The 21,475-nt window shown below is 38.5% G+C and overlaps 1 protein-coding gene across 3 annotated transcripts in view; it reads left to right on the forward strand.

Moving 5' to 3' along the window:
- Positions 1 to 21,475, forward strand: part of CTBP1 (C-terminal binding protein 1) — a 225,622-nt gene that overhangs the window by 36,943 nt on the left and 167,204 nt on the right. For all 3 annotated transcript variants that reach the window (XM_021395829.1, XM_021395830.1, XM_021395828.1), the window contains exon 2: positions 19,210 to 19,368. In XM_021395829.1, coding sequence (XP_021251504.1) covers positions 19,311 to 19,368 — 58 coding nt within the window. In that variant the 5' untranslated portion in view covers positions 19,210 to 19,310. The remainder of the gene's footprint in view (positions 1 to 19,209; positions 19,369 to 21,475) is intronic.

Raw genomic sequence — 21,475 nt, forward strand, 5'->3', positions numbered from 1 at the left:
GTTCCTTAAATCATTCCTGGGAGCTATATTTCTGTTCCTGAAAACAGTCTTGGTTGAAAAATGAAGCTTTTAAGGGAATTGCTCATAGAAGAGAAGCAATACTGTGAGTGGGACAAATTGAACGTTGACTTGAAAGAGAGCCACGTAAGTCTGTAGCTTTTGTTAGAAATATTTTGTTTTCTGTCCTGGGTCTGAGTAGCAGGTGTGAATGTTGGAACACTGGTACGTATGAATCAACACAGAATAGTATCAAAATTAGAATGCCTGTAGATTTCAATAGTGAATAAGTTCTTCTATAAGTGCTTATTGCATAAACCCACCAAGCAATTTCTGATGAAGATAAGCGAGGATTTATACCCTGTACGCTCATATATATGAACAGGCTACTTTACTTGTGAGTTGTTAACTTCTGAATCTAATAAATATCTTCAGCCTGCTCTTAGACCATGGCAAACATAAGGCAAGGTAAGTGACTTGAGAATCTCTTTACGTCCATTACTTCTCAAGTTTTAATTAAAAATTATATCATTTGGGTCATACTTTGACAGTTCAACTTAATTTTTTTCGGTGAAGTTTGATTGACATGATTGTTACCCTTATTAATGCCTGTTGTCATCCCCCAGCAAGATGTCTGTGCAAATAGGATGTGACCTGTACAAAGGCTGTGTGCAAGATTGGAGTGGAAATATTTGATAATCCTATTAAATATTAACTTTTTAATGTGTATGTTAGCTTTATTATGTAAATATCACTCAATTTTATTGGCAAATATCATTCCATAAAATACTACCTAAACATGATGAAATTTGACGGGTGGACATTCTTTTTTTACTTTTAAGAAGTAATTACCTATTCTTCCATTATATTCAGATAATAATTTCTGCTATGCTCTAGTGCAAAGAGTATTATTATTTGAAATGTGTAAAAGTGGAGAATGGGTAAAAACCAGTTGTTGGGAAGTTTTCTTTCATTGTGACCGCTTCTGTTTTATGTAGCAGGATTTCTTGCCTTTGATCTAAGTCAAGTTTGAAAGGATTAACTTTTGAAAATACACTGATGAAGATATGAAACTTGAAGTTGACAGCATTTTCCTTCATTTTTATGTGTGGTATAAAGGAGTTACTGGTACTGATGTTCACTTAGCTGTAATTATGTTGCGTGTGGAAAGAGATGTTGCTGTGAAATAGTTTGGTTTTTTTCTTAACTCACCCAGCAGGTTGACTGAAGGCTTACCTTTAATTTTTTTTTAATGAAATGCTGAAGTATCAATAGTTGCTGTTGCTACTGAGGGACTGAAAAGATGTATTTATTTCAATTTTATCTATTTCATTTTGATGGAATGACAATCCAGAAGGAAGTTTCTTTGTAATTGAGACGCCCAACAATAGTTCTTATAATTGGTTTTAGGCATGGCTTTTAGCGTATAATAGGGGTCAGATATTGATCTCAGTAAAATAAAAATTTCAATGAGGATCATTTTATATCATTTATTCTCTGCTGGCATCAGTGTAAGTTATTACTTAACTTGTCATTGTTATAGCCAAAATTTCCTTTGAAATCATTTACTGCTCTATGGGATTTTTAACTGTGCTAATTAATATGATTATTAGTTACTTCCAGTAATTAAATATCTAGGATGACTTTTGGGATCTTTTGCCTTTGTCCATTAATCTGTCATTTACTGTAATAATATCCAAGATGTCAGTATAAATTCAACCTTTATAGACTCACTATTATAGTTTATGCCGTAGCTATTCCAGTCTTTAGGATGTGCAGTAGAAAGTATCCTAATTCCTCTTACCCAGATCTACTTACCAGGTCTATGGGCGTCCTTTTCTTATTCAGAGCTATCGGATTTTTAATTGATTGTTAATTTTCTATTGTTTACATCTTCTTTGGCAAATTCAGTTCTCTTAATAAGCAATAGATAGAAGTGAATGAGTGACTTTCAGTGTTGGTCAGAGCTTTGCTTCTTTCTGAGCTGGCTGGGTTTCAGCTGTTCACCTCTCCAGCTGAATGCAGTGGGGCAAAACAAGCGCGTTGCAAATGGAGGGCTGATGCCAAAATAGAAGTGAAGATGGAGCCAGCTGCTCCGTCACCAAGTGTGACCAGCAGAACTCCCAGAACTACATAGATAGTGTGTGTTACAGCGTTACGTAACTCCCTGTACACGGAAATCAGAATCAAGTGTGTCAGGATGAATTTACTTTAAGGAGGCACATTTTTCAGAGTTGATTGCCCTGCTTACTGATAAAAAAATACTTCATTTAAACTGCCAAGGAGCCTAACTTCTAAATGAAGTGACATACTTTCACATGCTCAGTGTAAATGGTCTGAGTTTGCTATGCTTCCCTTCCAGAGGTCACGTATCCCTAGTTTTTAAAAGCAGAGAAATGCTCCATAGTATTTTAGTGATATTATCTTACCACTGTGAAACTTACTGTTCCATAGTAATACTTGAAAGGTTTGCACCCATTTGAACTTTCTCTATTCAAGAAAAACTAAAGTAATTGTATCTTAAAGAGATATCATCAAGGTTGATCACTACCTAATTGCACTTTTTTCAAGGTATGTACATCTAGTGGAAAGTGGAAGTTTATTTAGTTGTAGTATTTATGTTTTTAATTTAAAAAGTCTGATTTGTTTTGAGTTCATAAGTAACAATATAATTGCCAGCCCATCGAAGTACTTGCAAATAGATTTCAGAGCATCAGGCTCATATTGGATCTGATGAGTGGTTATACTTAATTTCATCTTTCCAGATGTATGACTTCGGTTTGCTCCAGTGCAATAATGTGTTTCTGTGTAGCCCACTGAAACGTTATGCTTTTGAAGTGTGTGATATGGCAATGAGCATTCCCTGGTGGCTGAAAGCTGCTTTCAACAGCCTGGGGCAACCTGAGGTGGCGTTGAAGTCAGAGGAGACTGCAAGAGAGGAGAGATGGAGATCCACCCCTGGTGTGCAGGGAGATGCGCCCTACCTGAAGGAGAAAGAAGTTAACGTATCATTTGTATTACAAAGCTGAATTTGTCTGAGGACCTCCGGATTGTTCTGGGGAAAGGCTGATGGTGGATGTCCCTTCTGCAAAGCACAAGTAGCTGTGATGTCCCCCCACCTCTCACTTGCTTTCCAAATATGGAGAGCTTCTCTGGAAGAAAGACCTAGATCTAGGAGCTGAACTACATGATCTCCAGAGGTCCCTGCCAACCCTTACAATTCTGTATGTGATCTAAGCTTCTTTAACTATGCAATACACAGTTATAAAATGGATGTCGTTGAGCATGCTGCCAATATTGACCAAAGCCAAGATCTAGATCTTATTAAAACATCTGGCAGAAGAGATTCTTTTTCAACCTGGAATTGTATCGATAAACTAGAATGGAAATTCTTGCAGAAAAGGACAAGCTTTATAAAATCTTTGGGCATGCATTTTCTGTTTTTTTTTTTTCTGATGAGTATTTTTTATAGGGAAATAATAGTTCAAAGTTAAGATCTTTTATTAACGAGTGAAGAACTGACCAAATGCCAGCAACAACTGAATCACCAATATTTTCGGCCATCTGTTGTAAAAGTCAGATCACTCAAAACTGAACATTTGACTCCCTTTATAGAGATAATTTTCATCTAGATCTTAACACAGAAAAGCAAAAAATCTCAGTCCAGATATGCAATGATGTCAGATAAAACAGAAGTGCATGTTGTACTTTTGGTCTATTTTAAGACTTAAATGAAAAACTGTGCTTTGAAAAATTGTTTTTGAACTGTAATACAATTGCAGATATATTTGTCTTGGAGTGTTGAGCTCCTGATTTTATTTATTCAAGTGAAATACATTTACATTTTCAAATCTAATTATGCATAGGGAGATCTGTTCCTCAATTATGCTGAAACTATTCAGAAAAAGGTTGCTGCAGGGTCTTTATCTTTTGTGGGCCGTCTTTGAACTACTCCTAGAGAAATAATACGAGCAGGTAAAGCTAGGTTAAGATTTGCTTGCCTGTTTCTGATAGGAAACAGTATACCACACAGGTCTCCTAACTATTTATTTGAAATAGTTTCGCCTAGTTAAAAATTCCTTTCTGGATAATAAATCGTAGAGATCGTAGTGTTTATAACCAGCCCATAAAGCGTAGTGTGTTGTTGATTCTTGGTATGTATGAAAATCCTACAGTCATGTTGTAGACTTCTGCTTTAGGTTTGTGGGCTTTAAAAACAAAGGCTTATTTTATAGTTTTATTGTCTCATTCAATGAAAAAGTAGTAATTTATCAAAATACAGATCAGCTCGTCATCAGGTGAATGGAAAATGGCAAAGGCACATGAGTAATTACGCTGAAAAGTGGATATGAAACCAGCCTAGTAATGTCCATGATGAGAAATGTGTTACTTCATGAAACTGTTTTATAAAGTTGCATAGAAATAATGCTAAAATAGCATAGAAATAATGCTAAAATAGCATTCAACCTTTTTGCAAACTAAGTCGACTAGGAAATATCAGAACAGGTCAATGTTTCTTTTGTGGAGGCAAAGCTGGATGCCCGTCAGCTTTCAGTTGGAAAGCAAAAGTAGCTCAATGTATTTGTGAGCTTCCTTCCCATTGCTTTCAGTTATGGATACTTCGTTACTGACCTCTTTACTGCCCTAAATAAGCAGATGAGAAAGTTAGTGAAGTAGTCTGTCCGATGTTTCTGTGTAAATAACCTTTAAAAAATGTACTGTGCCTCTCCGATAAGAGATGAAAAGAGAATTCAAGTTCTGGTGATATTGCTGGTCTTGACACCGTAGAACTTATTGACAGGTTTCTTTCATTCCTTCCTCCTTTTAGAGGGTAAAAGCAGAATATGCCAGTGAGCAACTTTGAAGACAGCCTCTACTCTGGTGGTTTTATGTTTTAAAGTTCCTTTTTGACCTGAGATCTGCTAGAGGGCCTTTTTGCATTGCTGCAGTTCTGACTGTACACCAGATGCAGTTTAGTGAAGTTGCTGTAACCTCCTTCAGATGTGGCTGCCTCTAATGATGCCCTTCTTATCTGGTGTCAGTTGACCTCAGAGGTATTTCTGAGTGGCTCCAGTTAGTTTGGCCCAAGTGACAGTTCTGAGAAGTTGAGGATAGACAATGGAGAGATCTCTGTAAAGGGGTTGTGGCTGTTTTTCCCTGCATGAAGTCATAAGGTATTTCATTCCTTCTTTCTTTAAAGCATCACAGTTAATTACTGTACACATTGGAGAGGAAAAAGCTTGTTTCTTAGTGGAAGTATAGCACTAGCATCTCCTAGTGTGACTTCCAGAAGGAACATTGGAATTGCCAATCTCTTCTGTTTGCTGAAGATAAAAGAATAACATCCAGCTGTCTTGGTTTTGAAACCCAAGCATTTTAGTGGAGATGCTAAGTGCAGAAGAGGCAGTTGGTGTCCGGTTCTGAATCACATCCAGACAAGCTTCCTTAAGTGAATGGGGAACCAGAGTTTCACCCAGTTCTTATCACTTGTAATACAAATAGAGATGTTGACATACTTGCTTTCCTTAGAGGGCCGAGCTGTTCCCGCAGGCAGTCTGCTGGGCTTTAGAGCTTTGTTCTTGTAGCTAAAAGCCATGAAGGAGCAAGGAGCAGTAAGCAATAGCCTGTGGAGAGTTCAGGAATCACCTTGGGAAGGAAGCTGTAATTGGAGAAGAGAGGACAGCAAAACAGGGAAGCCCAGCTCCAAGAGCCGAGGGAATCATTACTCCACGGACCAAAGAGAAGCTGGGGTTGCTATTTGCTGGCAGGATGTGGAAGGCAAATTGCAGGGCATGGTGCCTTGCGGTCCCAGCAGTACAGCCCTGCATGCTGGAGGTGAATATTTCAACTCCTCAAATCTTCTCTTCCAACTTCTTATTTTCTGCCTTCGGTAAGGTAAATAGATTTCTACGTACTGTTTACTCTCTAGGAAAAGTTGCAGGAACAAGTTGATCTTATAAACATAGATGCTTGGGGAGGTTATAGATACAAGGTTATAGCTGAAGGAAAAAGGTGATTTCAAACTTATTTGGTCATCAACTTCATTTTTTTTTTCCCCAGGGTGTGTTTTGTGATAATACTCATCAATTTTAATTCCAGAGCAGTTCCTCATGTCTGGTTTCAGAGCATATGGTATCAGTTCTCACTAGTTCAGAGCCACGTGATGAGTACTACATAATCACCGTATCTCAGCTTTTATGTCTTCTCTTACTGAGTTTGACTTCTGGTGGCACTTTAAATGCTGTAACAGAAAACTTGCTTTTTGAAAGAATTTGCAGCATCACCTCAAACATTCTTGAGCCAGCAATCATTCCCAAAAAGCATCCTTCTGAGAAATCATTCTGTAGTTGGTGCATACATACACTTTGGAAGTCAATAAAAAAGACTGAATTAATAGCTTTGCTGCTGGCTGCAACTCTTATACAGGATCGCAATACTGACTTCAGCCAACTGGTTGCAAGCCTGCAAGCAAGATTCTGAAACCAATAAAATAAACAAGAAATAATTTTTTTCCAGTTATTGTTTTCTTCCTGTCTGCAGTTTGAATCAATGTTATTAATCTCTTAATTAAAAAGAGGCATTAATTTATTCTTGCTTTAGTAAGCAGTTTGAGTATTTTTGAAGTTACATGTCACAGTAATCTTAACCGTAAAAGAAAGCAGGTAGAGATAACAGGCAGTGATTGACTAAAGGACCATGTTGGGCCTGAAATAAGGAAAATAAATCTGGGATGCTAGGTTTTCCCAGTTGTGAAAGTAATGAAAGTAGAACAGAGCAATGTTTTGTGCAGCGATCCCTGCAGGTCAGACTTTGACTGTCAGAGCACCATTTATGAGATTTTTTTTTTTTGTAGTTGGCCCACAGAAGATCTACAAACAAGTTAGACTGCAGATAATCAAAAGTAGCGCACCGAGGCTTTCCTGGAAGAAAGCTGTTATTTTTTATCCTGGATGCAGTGCTGTTGAACTCTGTTTTTCCTCTATTATCCTTTTTCCTGATCCCGGCCATCTATCATTTACTTCACGTTACTGGAGGAGGAGCTCATAGTACACCAGAAATCAATGGGGAATTCATTTTATTCAATTTATGTAACTTTTTCTTCTTGCGAGACCTTTTAAAAAGTTGACGTTATGGCAGAATGTGCCTTGGAAAAAACTACAGGGTACTACTGGCCTGCTGACAGATGGCCTTGTCACATCCTCAAGGCAAGGCACGTCCAGCTTCTCTGACAAGAATAAGACACTGAAGTTGTTTGAGGTTTTCTTGAAGCAGCATTTTCAGTGTGCTGGGACAGAGTATGCCACCAGATCTCTGCTCTGAGGAGTCCTACAAGGAGTAATTCTTACTTCAGCTGCAGTCATCTGCCTGATAACTGGTTAAAGTGTTTGATGATATTTGAATTAATGGCAGTGTTAATTCTGTTTTCTCACATCTGGGGTTTAATCCAGAATTTTTGATCACAGTTCTTGAGAAATGCAAATTATTTTGTCTGTGTTAAGCTTTCAGTCTCTTTACATCTTTGCTCAATGGTCTACTTAGCATGTGAGATAATATTAGGGTTTTGGCTTTGCCCTCAAGACATAAAATGTTCTGAACTCAAGGCAGTCTGAAGCTTCTGGACGAGGCCTCTCCTTCAGCAGCAGGAACATTCTACTTAATCAGGAAGAGTTGATCTGCAAGTTAATAGGGGCTGGAAATTTTATTTCCTACTGTAGCGTAGGATTGAAATGAATTTCCATTAAACACCTTTATGATGTTATCCCTTTCCAGACCAGCTGCCAAGTGCACTTCTTGCTTGATCTTTCTTCTGTAGCATGTTAGAAAAGAACATACGTGCTCAAATAAAGAAACTAAGAATTTCCAGATAGGAGAGTGGATAAATTGTGAAAGTTTGTAGTTATAGCAATTGTTACAGAAATACATTGAGATACTCTGATGGATGTTGTTGCACTAAAACCTTTTTGGAATACAATACAATAGCTTGTTGCATTTGGACTTACTGTGCCAGGTTTTGGTATGCATAATGTAGGAATCACGGAACCTGATGTGAGCATGAGGAAGCGTTCTGAGATTAGCATCTTCCTAATACAGTGCACGAAAATGTAACCTGTTTGTCCCCTTCTGCAGATACCAGAATTGTTTCACAGTAAATTAAAGCAGTTTTGCATTGAAGTCAATCTCAAAGCCCAAGCAAGTTGCTGCTCTGCAGCATTTGACAGCTCTTGAATATGACTTTTGAATGTAGAGTTAAATAACTTTTCCTGAATTTTTAAGGTCGTCTTTCTTTAGAGAGATTATATCTTGCAACTGTGTGTGAACAGAAGAGTGGAATTAAAAACCTGTACCTCCTCTGTTTCTCTGGGAAGGAAGTTTTAGAGATTTTGTTAGTGAAGTAGCCTCTCCTGACTCTGGTGTCCTCCTCCGCCTTCCCAATGATGAATAAAAGAGAGCAGATGAGCATAAATGTTGAACGTGGACAAAATGTAATTAATCAGGAAAATTAGGAGTGTATGCTAGCATTGGTTACAATATATTAGTATCGCATACGGTTGTCTGTCAGTCTCAGATGCATGAGGCTATCTAATTGCACTCCTCATTTTTTTTGTTTCCCCTGACTTAATTGCTTAAAGGATACTAGGTCATAGCCACTAGCATTAATCTTCTACATAAGCAATTCCTGTAATTGTAATAGGAGATTGCTTATGGAATTTAGCAAGGTGTGAAAATACTCTATGTTACTGTGATTGAGATGGGAGTGTAGCTAGCTGGAAATTCCTTAATGAAATGTTATGTCTTGAGATGCAGATTGACCCCAAAATGTATGGAAAAGAATTACCAATTAAACAATTTCTGTAGTTGAGTATGGAAGTTCTGACTGCAAGGAGCCTTTTCAGATAGGTAACCATTTCCTGATGATGAGAAAGCCACAGCGGGATGTGATCTGGTGATGATATTTCTAGGTATTTTTGGAGAGTTTAGTAGGTCTTGGTTGTTTTGCCAGCTAGAGGTACTGAGAGTTTTGTTTTAGCTGTGATTTACAATACCTCTAACAATCACGAGCTGATTTTGATCTACAAAACGTGGATGTGATTTCCAGTAGGAATATAAGGTAAAGTGCAAAGTTTGTCCATTTGGCGTAACTTAAACCAAAAAGAGTAAAGTGGAAGCTATCAGTTATTTAGTCTCTTATTTTATTTTGCCTTATCATTAAGTTGTTCAGTGCTTAGTGACGAGGAAGGACACTTTTCCAATACTTAATGTTAAACTTGAAAAACATTTTTTTAGAATTCTTAATTTACCTGTACCTGCTCGTTAAGGAAACTGAGCTTTTTGACACTGCAGATTCCTGAAAGATTTATGCAGCAGGTGTGTAATTCTACAGATACCAGAGGTGTTGAAGAAATGTAGACAAGCTGTTGCTAAGTGTTATTGACGATCCTATAGAACTTTCTCAATTCAGTGTTTTCTTATTGCCAATTCATGGGGAATGCAGAGTAACTGCACTGGGTAGTTGCTGTTTTATTGTTTTTAGGTGCTGGCCAGTGCCTTCCCATTAAAATGGGAGAAGGCAATGGTCCAATATTTGGACTAATTAAAAAGAAATAAGCAGACATGTGAATTATGTATCCTTATGCACAATGTTTAAACAAACAAACAAACAAAAACAAACCCCAAAAACATTTATACTAATAACGTGCTTCTAAAACTGTAGTTTTACCTGGAAATCTAAGTAAGCAGTGGTTTGTGTAGACCAGTTTTCTTCTAACTGTGATGAGCTGTCATAGGTTTAAGAGTATTTTTAGGAAATTTTAAATTTTTAGCAAAATGTTATCCTTTTTTCTTCTTCTAGTAATTGAAGAAAAAGTATTACATCTACAGTAGTTACTTGATTATACAGTTAACTCTCCATTCTTTAAGCTTATAATGTGTACTGTAATTAACCCCAAGTATTACAAGATGGATTTATACTCACCTGTCTGAAAAATGCTTTGCATGAAGGGTGTCAGCTGTATCTAATATAGTGCTATAGAAGTATGCCTTTTGAAAGTGCAAGATACTACCTCTTTATATGAAAAAGGTTGCATTGTAAGGTTAGTAAAGGGGATAAAAAGGCCTGCTGTTGTGATAGTGTTGATGGGATGCTGTTGCTGCAGGCCAGTGAGATCAGTAACTAAAAATGTGGCCTGTGCTGTGTATTTGTATTTAGCGAGTCAAAATACAATTATTTTACTCAAATAATTGCTAGATGTGAGAAGCAACTCTGAGGAACTGAGGTGTTGTAGCAGTATTTCAATATTACTCAAACACTTTGTGGTTCAGGTGGAACAAGAAGTACCTTAAAAATCATCTTCCCCCATAGAGAGCGTGCTTTTTTAGAGGGACATGCACACCTAGATATCTGTGGGCCCGAACTGAGCATTCCAGCCTTTTTGGCAGGGGGAAAAAAAACCAAAACAAGTCCCATGGTTCTTTTTGTAAGTGGACCTGGCCTTAGCTAACTTTCTATCCTTGACGTCCTTTGGCATGATTTCCTACCCACTTGCAGAATCTTTTCTTCTTTCCACTCTATTTCTTTTCCACTGAACAGATGTGTTGCTTAGGTCACTAGTTTTAATCTGTACAGCACTGGGCTCTGGATGTCTGTGGGCTGCTTCTACCAGGTGATCTGTGTTGGTGTCACGTGTGGAATATGCACGCAATCCATGTGCCTGACGTTGTGATGTGGGATTATGTCTGTTTTAGAGGGAAAAAATGAAGGCTCAATAAATCAATAAAAGGTTAAAAGTAATCTTTTGTCCCTGCTGGTTCCAATCCTTTCTAGCAATGGAGATCCATGAAATGCAACAGTAATTGTTTTCCTTCCCACAGAATTCATTAACGGAGGCATTAGCCTTTTTAATGCCATGAGCTGGGACTAATTCTTCGCGCCCTGTTATGCTTTCTCAGGTGCATTAAAACATTGAATAAATTTAATAATTTTGAGTTTCATATTCCAATCACAGAAATGTGATGTTTTGAGTTATCTTCTGTAGTGGCCATTCAGTTTCCCCGATGCTGACTTTCACAATCACTGTGGTTTTATTTAGCTCATTTACACGGTTCCTGTCCGGCGCTTTCATCCCTTTCTACAAAAGGGAGGGAGTCTTTCAGCTCTTCAGGCCATGCAGAGAAATTGAGTAGAGATTGATCTTCTTTCAATGTAATTTTCTTTCATTTCAGACTTCAAAAAATATAGAAGAGATTACTTCAACGCTGATCTAACAACCCACTTATTTGACGTTTTTTAATGGTTTTCATCTGGGAGTTTTAAAGTACTTTGTAAAACAGTATGTATCACAGTATCTATGTGTGCTGGATGTGTGGTGCCTGCATGTTGCTTTACACAGCCAGCAAGGGGTGAAATGAAGAGTGCAAGGTTAGCTGCACGTCCCAGGTCCGTGTGTAAGAGGCAAAGCCAGGAACTGGGTACATTATGAATTGGATACATCATTTGAGCAAGTCCACACTGGTCTCAGATGGTTAATTTCCCTTTAGTCTGTGTGAGTTCTGTGGGAGCTTATCAGAACGCCATTCTTTCTGAAGAAGCTTGTTCTGAGCACCTGTTATGAGGCTTCTGGAAGTTCTGACGGGTGGGAAACATAGCAGTGCTATTGCTTAGGTTCCAGTCAATGACAATTTTCCAACACTAGAACATCTTCGGGATTTTAGGAGAAATGTAAGTGTCTCAGTCAGGTAGCCTCCAATAATTCTGTAATGCTGGTTTGAGTGAGTGAAAGTTTCATTCATGACCCAGAAATCTGAGTTACTGTGATGCTTCCCATCTGCCTGCAGTCACACACATCTGCAGTAATACATTGTCAGTAGTGAGTAATTTTTGGCTTGTCAACAGATCCATAATTGAGAGAGGATGCTACTAAGGGGAAGAAAAGCTTAGGGGAAAAAACTTATGGTAAAGATAAATAACTCATAAAAAGCTTCTAATGACGGAATTACTATCACAACCTCCTGTTGTAATAGTAAACTACTGTTTTCACCATATTCTTTTTCAACGAGGCCATTTTATCATAATCTTATGCCATAAAATTAGCTTGTGCTTATCAAATATTATGCTGCATTTTGGAAGACATTTTATTTAAAGACTTAAAGTAATTTGATTAAAAACAGAATAGTGAAAAAAGTTACTTATGCACAACATTAAAAATTGTGAATAGTAGGCTAAAAAACTGTAAGCTTTGTTTTTAATGGTGTGCTGACTAGGTGTGTTCTTGGCCTTATTTGAAACCTTTTTGTCAACAGGAAAAGAAACATTCTCTGAATACATTTAAAACTGCTGATGAAATAATACTACTATATTTTTAGAAGAAGTGCTGTGGTACAATCATGTTTGCTTTAATAAGCTACACTCTGTGAAATTGTGTTTTCAAGTTTTAGGTCAAATACAGAAGAAGCGTGAGCCATTCTCACAGGGTGGAGAACTCCATCTGAAGAAAAGTAGCTTTGTTTGCGCTAGGGATGAATAAAGTGCTGACCCAAACCTCGTAGTTCCAAGTCCCTTTCATCTTAGGGCCTGGGATATACCTGAGGTAAGGGTTCTCCTGCCCTGGACGCTGGTGGAACCGCTCCGGCAAGGTGGTGCCTTGCTCTGGAGGCCGCAGACTGTACTCTGGTGTTGAGTTTAAGGAGGCCAACATCTGATATGATTTAGGATTTAGTATTTTCTAGGAGAATATCAAGGAGCTGGGTCTCTACTGCAGGAAGAAGCTGAAGGGCTGGCATCTGTGCAGAGCATGAGGGGTTCTTTCAGCCTTCAGGCACACATTTAGGAAAGTAGTGGCTGGAAGTCATGGCTGAACTGGCAGTTAAGAAAAAGCAACTAGTTATAATAAGTCACTCACTGTTGGAACAATTTACCATGTGTCATAGAGTCATGTCATCAAATGGTTTAGGTTGGCAAGGACCTTAGACATCATCTAGTTCCAACCCCATGCTGTGGACAGGGTTGCCACCCACCAGCTCAGGCTGCCCAGGGGCCATCCAACCCGGCCTTGAGCACCTCCAGGGATGGGGCACCCACCGTATACTATGGTGGGTCTACATCGATCATCTTCATTTTCCATACTGACAGTTTCATGATTCTGTTAGTATCTTTTAGCCATAACCATACTAACTCATTTCAGCTTTATTATAAGAACGTAAGGTGTGCCTGTGTATCAGAAGGGACCACAGGTCCTCATTTTTGTCTCTAACAGTAACTACAGGTGGAAGTTTGAGGGAAGTATCATGTTTATTCTGATTTTACTCTTCCTGAAGAGCTGTTCCCTTGGCAGCAGCTGTTGGATGCTGAGCTAAACAAAAAGTGTAATATAGCACAGCGATTACGATGTGGGAGAACAAGACAAGCATGCACTGATGATATTCTTGCAATATTCTTTTGTTATTTTTCTGCTTCTGGATTTCTGATCTGGGTTTGCGTTTTGGCCATCATTAACAGTGGCCACTGACGGGTTTTCCCTAAACAACTAATTCTGTCTAAGAACCACTTAAAGTTTTGGCATTCATAGCACCTGGTGACACCAGATTTTCCAGTTTAATTGAATATTCCATGAGGAAGTTTGTTTAATTTTTTTTCTTCTGGTAGTCACTGTGTGCTCCCTAGGTGTTGAATTGAAGCACAGTGCATATCTTATATATGTTGTCATATTTTCATCTTCCAAGCAATTGTTTCTTCTCCAAGCTTTTCTTCAACCAATGCATTTCCTCTTCTCCTTTAAGCAGGCTGTTCCATGCCTCTGACCACACTGCCTGTTCTGGCACTTCTAGCTCTTCATCTTGTTTGAGATAAAGGCACTTGAGATTTAGGCAGCCGCATTGCAATGCTTGAGATTTTCAGCTTTTTCTGAGTAGTGTCCAACATTTCTTGGCGTTTCCTTCAGTGACCTCCTTCCTCTTGTGACTATTTTATTGATCTTGAAGCACTCTGTGTGGTTTCTCTTAGATTGTACTGACATCTAATGGTAAGGCAAAGTGCCTTAGCCACGCTTAATGGCAGGATAAATTGTCTGACAGTCAAAAATACTCATTTTCGGGTGACTAGATGGAATAGCTTCCATTTTTGCACAGGAAGTCTGATTTAATACTTTCTCTTCTGGCAATGAATCTTGTTGCGTTCATTGGGCCATGCTTATATTTTAAAATGTAGCTTAGACCCTTGTAAAAGTAGTTTTCAGTACAGTGAGTGCTGTGATGGTTTGATACTGCAGTAGTTTTCAGTTGGAAGTCATGGCATCTCCGCAGAGGTACAGCAGCAGGGCCAGCTGCCCTGCAGTATTCCGGACAGGACATCCAGTGATGATGCAGCAATCTTAGTCTTGAATTTTGAAGAAATGTGCATTGCCTCTTTTTTTTTTTTTCCCCTATTTGAGGTATCTCTAGACTTTGTTTGATGTGGTGTTTTTTAAACGCCGGTGGTAGGTATTGCTGAATAATACTTTCGAACTTCAGAAAGAAAAAGAATTGAGTGTTGAGTATTAATCTCAAAGTTACATTCCATGGGTAGGTGTAATACTCTATGGAACTTCAGTGAGACCTGAGTATCGTCTAACTTTCATTCAGAAGCAGTGTCCTCAGATCCAAAAGTTTTACTCTACTCAGAACCAATACTTGTGTTCCTGACACCACGAGTGTTGAGTGACGAACAGTAGAGCTTTGTTAAAAAAAAAAAAAAGCAGAATACTTCATGTATCATCAGCTTTATTTTCCCTCTCTCAGAGCCTGTATCTCTTTCCACAGCCTCAGAAAATTGATGCCTTTACTAAGCAAATGCATCTTTGCTCCTTATTTGAACATTAAGCTAATTTCTCTGACCTAGCGCTTTCCCATGTCCTTTTCCCTTCTGCTGTTCATAAGCTGATACTGTCTTCTCATTTGCCAAATGCAAGAGACGTTCAAGAATAGAGAAATGTTTGACAATATGGATGGACTTCCATTTCTCATTAACAGCTTTCTCACATTCTAAGTTGTCTTCAGTATATGTCATTTACTGTCCTTTTCTGCCCAGAAAGGAAAACCTGAAACCTGAAGCTTAATTTCTAAGAGACATCAATAATCAATTTAAGTACAGATTGTTGTAGGGTGATTAGTACATTTGTGGGTGTTGCTTTGAGTTGGGCTGCAGAAAGACTTAGTCCTTCGTGCTTTGTGGAGAGGTAAGTGTGTAAAATGGATGTCAGGATTCTATAACTTGTAGTTTAAATCTGTACAAGTTTATGGCTTTGTTTTTACCTGTGCAACCAGAGGATCCGGGTGTGGTGCAGAATCTCTCTGCTGCTCAGTATAGCCGATGTCCCACCATGAAGCCAACGTGAGTTCTACGAGTCCTTCTGGTCATTTCACTGCTTAGGTAGTTAAACAGCCTTTCAAGAGAAAATCAAATTAAATAAGAATTAAAAAAAAAAAAGCAGCCAAAGAAAACAACGGAGAACTGTCACCGCACCAGTCATTCTGCTAAGGCGTTGTTCTGGTTGGTGAGCAGACTACAGTGCTGTGAGCTCGCTGCCTGTTCTGCCATGAGGTCTTAGGTATGGTGGGCCTTTATTATCTTGGGAACCTGTTTATTCTCCGAAACAAACAGTTGCTGCAAAATACGTGGTTATTTGGGATAATTTAAATATAGCATGAGGAACATTTTCATTATTTACTTCTTAGTTCCAGGCTGTGTGCAATGGCTATTTGAATGCTTTTAGGTGTCAGGGAAAATAGAACTCTTATTGATTTGGATGGGAGAGAAAGAGAAGCGAAGCATTAGACTGCTTGGGTTGTCTTGGAAACTTATTTAATTTATGAAGTCGTAAGAAACTGATGGCAGGGGAATGTTGAAAATAAACTTCCCGCTTTTCTTGCAATAGCTTATTTTATACATTTGAAAGTTGATAGTAGAAAGAAAATATTTCAGTAACTTAATGTAGTTTCAGACCAAAGAATATATATTAGAATGTTTAAATTAAATGAAGATTGAGATTCCCGAGGGTAACATTGGAACTTCATGACTTCATTCTCAGTGTATTAATGATCTATCAGTCTGTTCTGTGAATTTCATTTCTGTTTTGGATTTCTTACTCTTCATCACCATATTTAGGTTAGTCTACAAATCCTTTTGTGTAAAGGAAGCTGATGGTGAGGCAAAGGTACAAGTCAGTATTTTGCCTTGCCTAGCTGTATGGGTCAAAGTCCATGCTCAGAAGAGCTTATACAGAGTCTTTCTGAAAGTTGGTTCCTTACAGGTTATGTGTGATACAGGTCACTTTTTTAGTAGGCTTCCTCCACCTTGTCAAATTAAGTATAAATGCAATCTGTTTCACCTAGAAGTCTCCCATCAAAGTGAAGCCAAGGGAACTGTCCTACACTGCAACCTCTGATGTTTGAGAGCAGTTTAGTAACTTGGAGCTCATCTCATCCCAGGAGTGGGACTCAACGATCCTTACAGGTCCCTCCCAGCTCAGGATATTCTATGATCTCAGCCTACTGGTATGCGTGTAACTAGCCTACTGGTTTGCTTAAAAAATAAAATAACTTCTTAATTTTCTTCCTTCTCATCATCTTTCTGCAGAGACCTCCTGGGTTTTGAATGGCCTGCCTTCAAATCTTCTCACTCACGGCTTTGTTTGTCATTCACTCCATCACCAATGTTGCCTTAAGTCAAGTTGCTTTGCTTACTCGACGTTCCCATTTAAGTTTGTAGGATTTGCTCTCTCTGCTATAAAAATGTTGGAAATTCTCTTTTCCTTTTATTGTGATGTCTCTAAGAGTAAAGCTCATCCTTTCTTGAGATAGAGCTAAATGCTCCAGGCTATAATAGCCAGAGGCATATTCTCTTAAAAATATCTTCAAAGACCAGGATCATCTGTTTAATTGAAAGAAAAGCTCTAATATTCTTTTCAGTGATATATATTTAATGTCAAAATTGTGCTGCACAAAAAGGTTCTGTACGCTGATATTTCAGATGGCTTTGTAGCTACCACTTGACATACAGTTAGACAGTATGTATCAATGTATACCCTTAGTTCATTTGGATACTCATTTAGTTAAATTATTGAGCTACAGAATTGTGCTCTTAAATACTGCTTGGTATTTTTTGTTCTGATTTTTAATTCATTAGGCAATGGGCTTGTATTGTTAGTGAATTTCTCCAATACAATTATTTGTGTTGTGGTTTAGTAATTGCAGTAACTAACGCTCCCATAATTATAACACTTTTGTTTTGCTGGGAAACGCTTCCCATGTCATCACCTTCTCTTTGGATTAGAACATGAAATATAATAAAATTATATGAGGGTTACTTTTAGCACTATGTTAATATGTTAATTTTTGCTCACGCATCACACGTATTTTTTTGAAACTTACGACATCTTGCTATGGGTACAAAAAAAAAATAAACAGTCTTTTAAACAAAGCTACTTGATTTATATGGTACGCTTTGAAGCTACTGTGGATGGATAGAAAACATCTGGTGCCACTTCCAGCGGTAGGTCAGTAGTTACAGATGGGCTGTTTGTTACAGCTGTCAGCCAGCTTCATACGTAGAATGACTACAGTGGAAAAATCTTTCGCTGAATGAATAAACAAAACCAAGCACAAGGAAGACAGAAGGCATATATGTTTCTACGAGACAGGAAATTAAATTAGCTATAAAAATTTAAACCTAGATTAGCATTGGAAACTTTCAGTATATTCTGGTTTCTGTTTCTTATCCTCTTTTTTTTCTTATGGGTCTGTTGAAGGAGGTAGATTATAAAACAGAGGTAATAGGCAAATAAATTAAATGCTAGATTAGGATTGACATGAGTTTGGTGTGTTATCTGAAGGAAAAGCAGGTAGCTATGGCTAGTTTTAAACAACATTTAATTGTGTGTTAGATTTGGTATAATGCTTGTGTAATCTTAAAGCCACTTACAATATTGAAGAACGTTGTATTTTGCAGGAATAATCAATGTGGGGAATAACAAAAGAAAATTTATTAAATGGCAGTGTTTTATTTTTCTTAAGAGAAAATGGGCTTCAGCATTCTTCATCAATTTCTTCTATCACAATGATTATGTTCAGCCGTAGTCAGACATTGTGCAGAACATGAGAACAATCTTGAATTTGAGGATAAAGGAAAAGGTGAAGGGAGAGTGGAGGGGAGGATGAGGTTAAATAAAGTGATAAAAGCATGACGAATATTGCACGCTACCTCCGTTTTTAAATGAAAATAAACACAGAGAGGAGCTTTGTTTAAAAATCCAACAGCAGCAAGCAGAGTACTGCTGGAAGAAGATAGCAATTTTAATGCAAATGTGCAGTACTTCATATTCAAAATATTTTTCTTTATCACTTCACCTCGAGAGCATGAGTCTTCATAAGATGTTGATGAAATTTACATATGTTTGTTTTGAGAAGAAATTAGCATCTAGAAAGAAACAAGCAGAGTTTTGGGTTCAGTCACTTGCAAGGCCATGTAATGTTCACCACTGATGTTGAAAGCTCTTGGTCAGGAATAAAAGGGAATGGGGAAATTGATTATTTGGCTCGTGTTTATATGCACCGTGCTTGTAATATGAGTTTGGTTGTCAGAGCCTATTTAAATCCTTATGTGGGACAGATGCAGTGCTCTTATGCTTTTTAAAGGATCTATATAGCTTTACCCGTTCACTTGCTCCTGTGTGTTTTACTTACAACCTACCATTTTGATGTGAATGTCATGGAGGGATGTTTCTCCTCTCCCCACCCCCTTCCTGCAGGCTGTGCATTGCGCTATCCTTCTGCTGTCTTGCCCAGCTACACAGGATCTGAAAAGTGCTTAGTTGTGTGTGCTGCCAAAGAGCTTGCCTAGTCATGCATGAAGCTGTTTTAAATGCCATTTGCCTGATATAGATGTTGGCAGTCCGTGTTGTCACTGGGATGCACATCTTCAGCTACATGCTCCTTGAACTGTGGCCCTAAACTTCCCAGTGTCAAACTCTGATTTATTTTAACATCAAAGTCTTAGAAGTTAAGCAGTTTTCTTGATTGCTGTGTTATGATGTGAAAGAATGGTGTGTTCCTATGGGGAAGCTTATTGTGAAATCCCAGGTTACCGAGTATATTCAGGAAATCTGTATGTTTACTTTTTTTTTATATATAGGTCACTATTTTTGGAAAGGGATGAAAAAACCCTATCTGTCTTTCTGTTCACAGGTAAAAACAAGTTTACAAAAGGCAGAAAACATTTCTGACTTGTGCCTGACTTGAAGTCCATCATCAAACTGTGCGGAGACGTTCTTTGAGCTTCCCCTCTTATGTCTCTAATGGACAAACACAAAGTGAAGCGACAACGGCTGGATCGCATATTTGAAGGTTGGATATTTCAATTTCTAAGGTTTCATGCCTTTAGTGTATTAGAAATATTTGTAGAGATTGGAACTCTGCTTGTTTGGTCATTCAGTGTATTTTTAATTGAGTTGCTGTTCCTGTTGAAATTCTATTAACTGTGCAGAGCTGTTGCTTTTTGATGAATAAAAGCAAAGAGTGTGGGAACTCTGTGCTGTTGTCCAGTTCCGTTTCCTTTCAGCTCAGCATTTTACAACGTTCTGCCAAGATGTTGTGAAAGTTTGTGGGTTTGTATAAAATAACAACCACAAAAGGATAAGGAGACCACATAATCCTCTCTAGGGTCTTTCTCTACGGATATGCTTCGTATAGATTGATTTAAGAGCCCATATCTGATCTTAGCGAGGAAATGGAAGAGAAAATAAAGAAAAAATCCCAGAAGACCCTCAAACTTAATGAGCGTTAATAAAAATACTGAGATCTCAGTGGAGTGGAATCACTTGCATCAGTCAACTCATCTTGAATCACAGTTGTCTGAGTTGTGCGTTCCTGATATTCTTTGTTTGCTACTAGATTTGGTGTGAAAACAGGTTGAGGGATAAGTTGTATTATTTTGAAGAATGCACAAGAATGATTGAGGCTAAATGATTTTTTTTTTATACTAAACGTTTGTTTGTTCTTAAAAGGGAACTGTTAATTTCTTTACCAGACCCATTTTGGTATGGCTGGAGTAAGCGCACAGACTGTTGGATGCGTAGTCTTCACATCATGCCTAATACTGAAGCAGTAAACTACACTTGAAGCACTTGCTTCTCTCAGCATTAGTTGCGAGACGTTTCTCTAGCAGCTGTGTTTGGTGTAAGCAGTCACTGGCAGCTTCGTTGTGTCCTCTTTTTTTCCCCCTTTCTTTGTGCCACTGTGAGTGTACCCATATAATAAGCGAAGCTGGGAAGGGGACCCATACTAAAAATAAACTCTTTTGTTCATGTATTTTCCATTTAGGTAAATTCCTCAGTCCAGGTCACAGCTGACTCACGAGGGGCAATTGGAAAGGAGGAATGAGGGGCACAGGGAAAGCCAGAGAAAGACATTCCATCAGAGTATCAGGGGGTACAATTTCATATGTGTTTTAGTCTCAACAAAAAGTGGCCAAGCTCACCTCGAATACCTGATCCAAATTGGTCTCATATCGCTACTTGACTGATCTGCTGAGTGGTCAGCTTTATCTGTTAATGAAGAACTGGGGAGCTGGCTGTTGAGGATGGGAAATTGGGAAGGATGCCCCTCCTCCTGGGCAACTCTGTTGTAGTATCAGCTGGAAGTGACCTAGGGGTGAGATGCTGCAATACTTTGTGCTGTTCATCCTTTTCTCCTAGGTCCTCAGTCTAGAGTGTCTACATCTGACCCCACAACAAAAATTTAAAAAATATATATCCATTTTCTTTTTATTATTACTTTTTTTTTTTGCCTATCTTAGTGTGAGCTGAATTAGCAAACCGTGAGGAGACAGAAGAGAGAGAGGACAGAGAAACCTGTCCCATCTGGTGGTGCCCACAGCTGAATTGAACTCCAGCCTCCTTTTAGGGTCATTATATTCAACAGTTGGATGACTTAAGAGAAATTAGTTGTGAAGATGTGGCCAAGAATGCTGCGGGGGGTGGAGGTGACAGACCGTTAGGCCCCTGTGACTGTATAAAACAGCAGTGGCTTCCCTCAGGCTGTGTGTTCACATGTAGTGACACTGTTTAATCACAGCCATTTGTGTGGCTTGTTTTCCCAGCCTTGCACAATTCACTGCATCCTACTGGTAAAAATCTGTCTGTGCGGCCATGCACTGCAGGGAATTGATGCAGTTGAAAAATAAAGCAGGAAAAGAGTTTTTTTAGCCACTTTGACTTCCCAATGCCGTTTACCACGTGCTAGATAAATGCTGTGTTGGAACAGCGGTGGGAAGACCAGGAGGAAGGCGAACAAAGAGGAGCGGGGAAGAAAAAATGGAGATGGAAAAATGCTTCAAGTTTTCTGGTTGCAGGAATTCAATTTGGCTCTGTAAAATGTCAGAGCTGTATTCTGCTCCTGAGTGTCTGTGCGTTCAGATTTCCAAATGTTCTTAGAGGTTTGTAAACATCTCTCT

Source organism: Numida meleagris, chromosome 4 (genome assembly GCF_002078875.1).
Source record: "Numida meleagris isolate 19003 breed g44 Domestic line chromosome 4, NumMel1.0, whole genome shotgun sequence".
In the NCBI taxonomy this organism is placed as follows: domain Eukaryota; kingdom Metazoa; phylum Chordata; class Aves; order Galliformes; family Numididae; genus Numida; species Numida meleagris.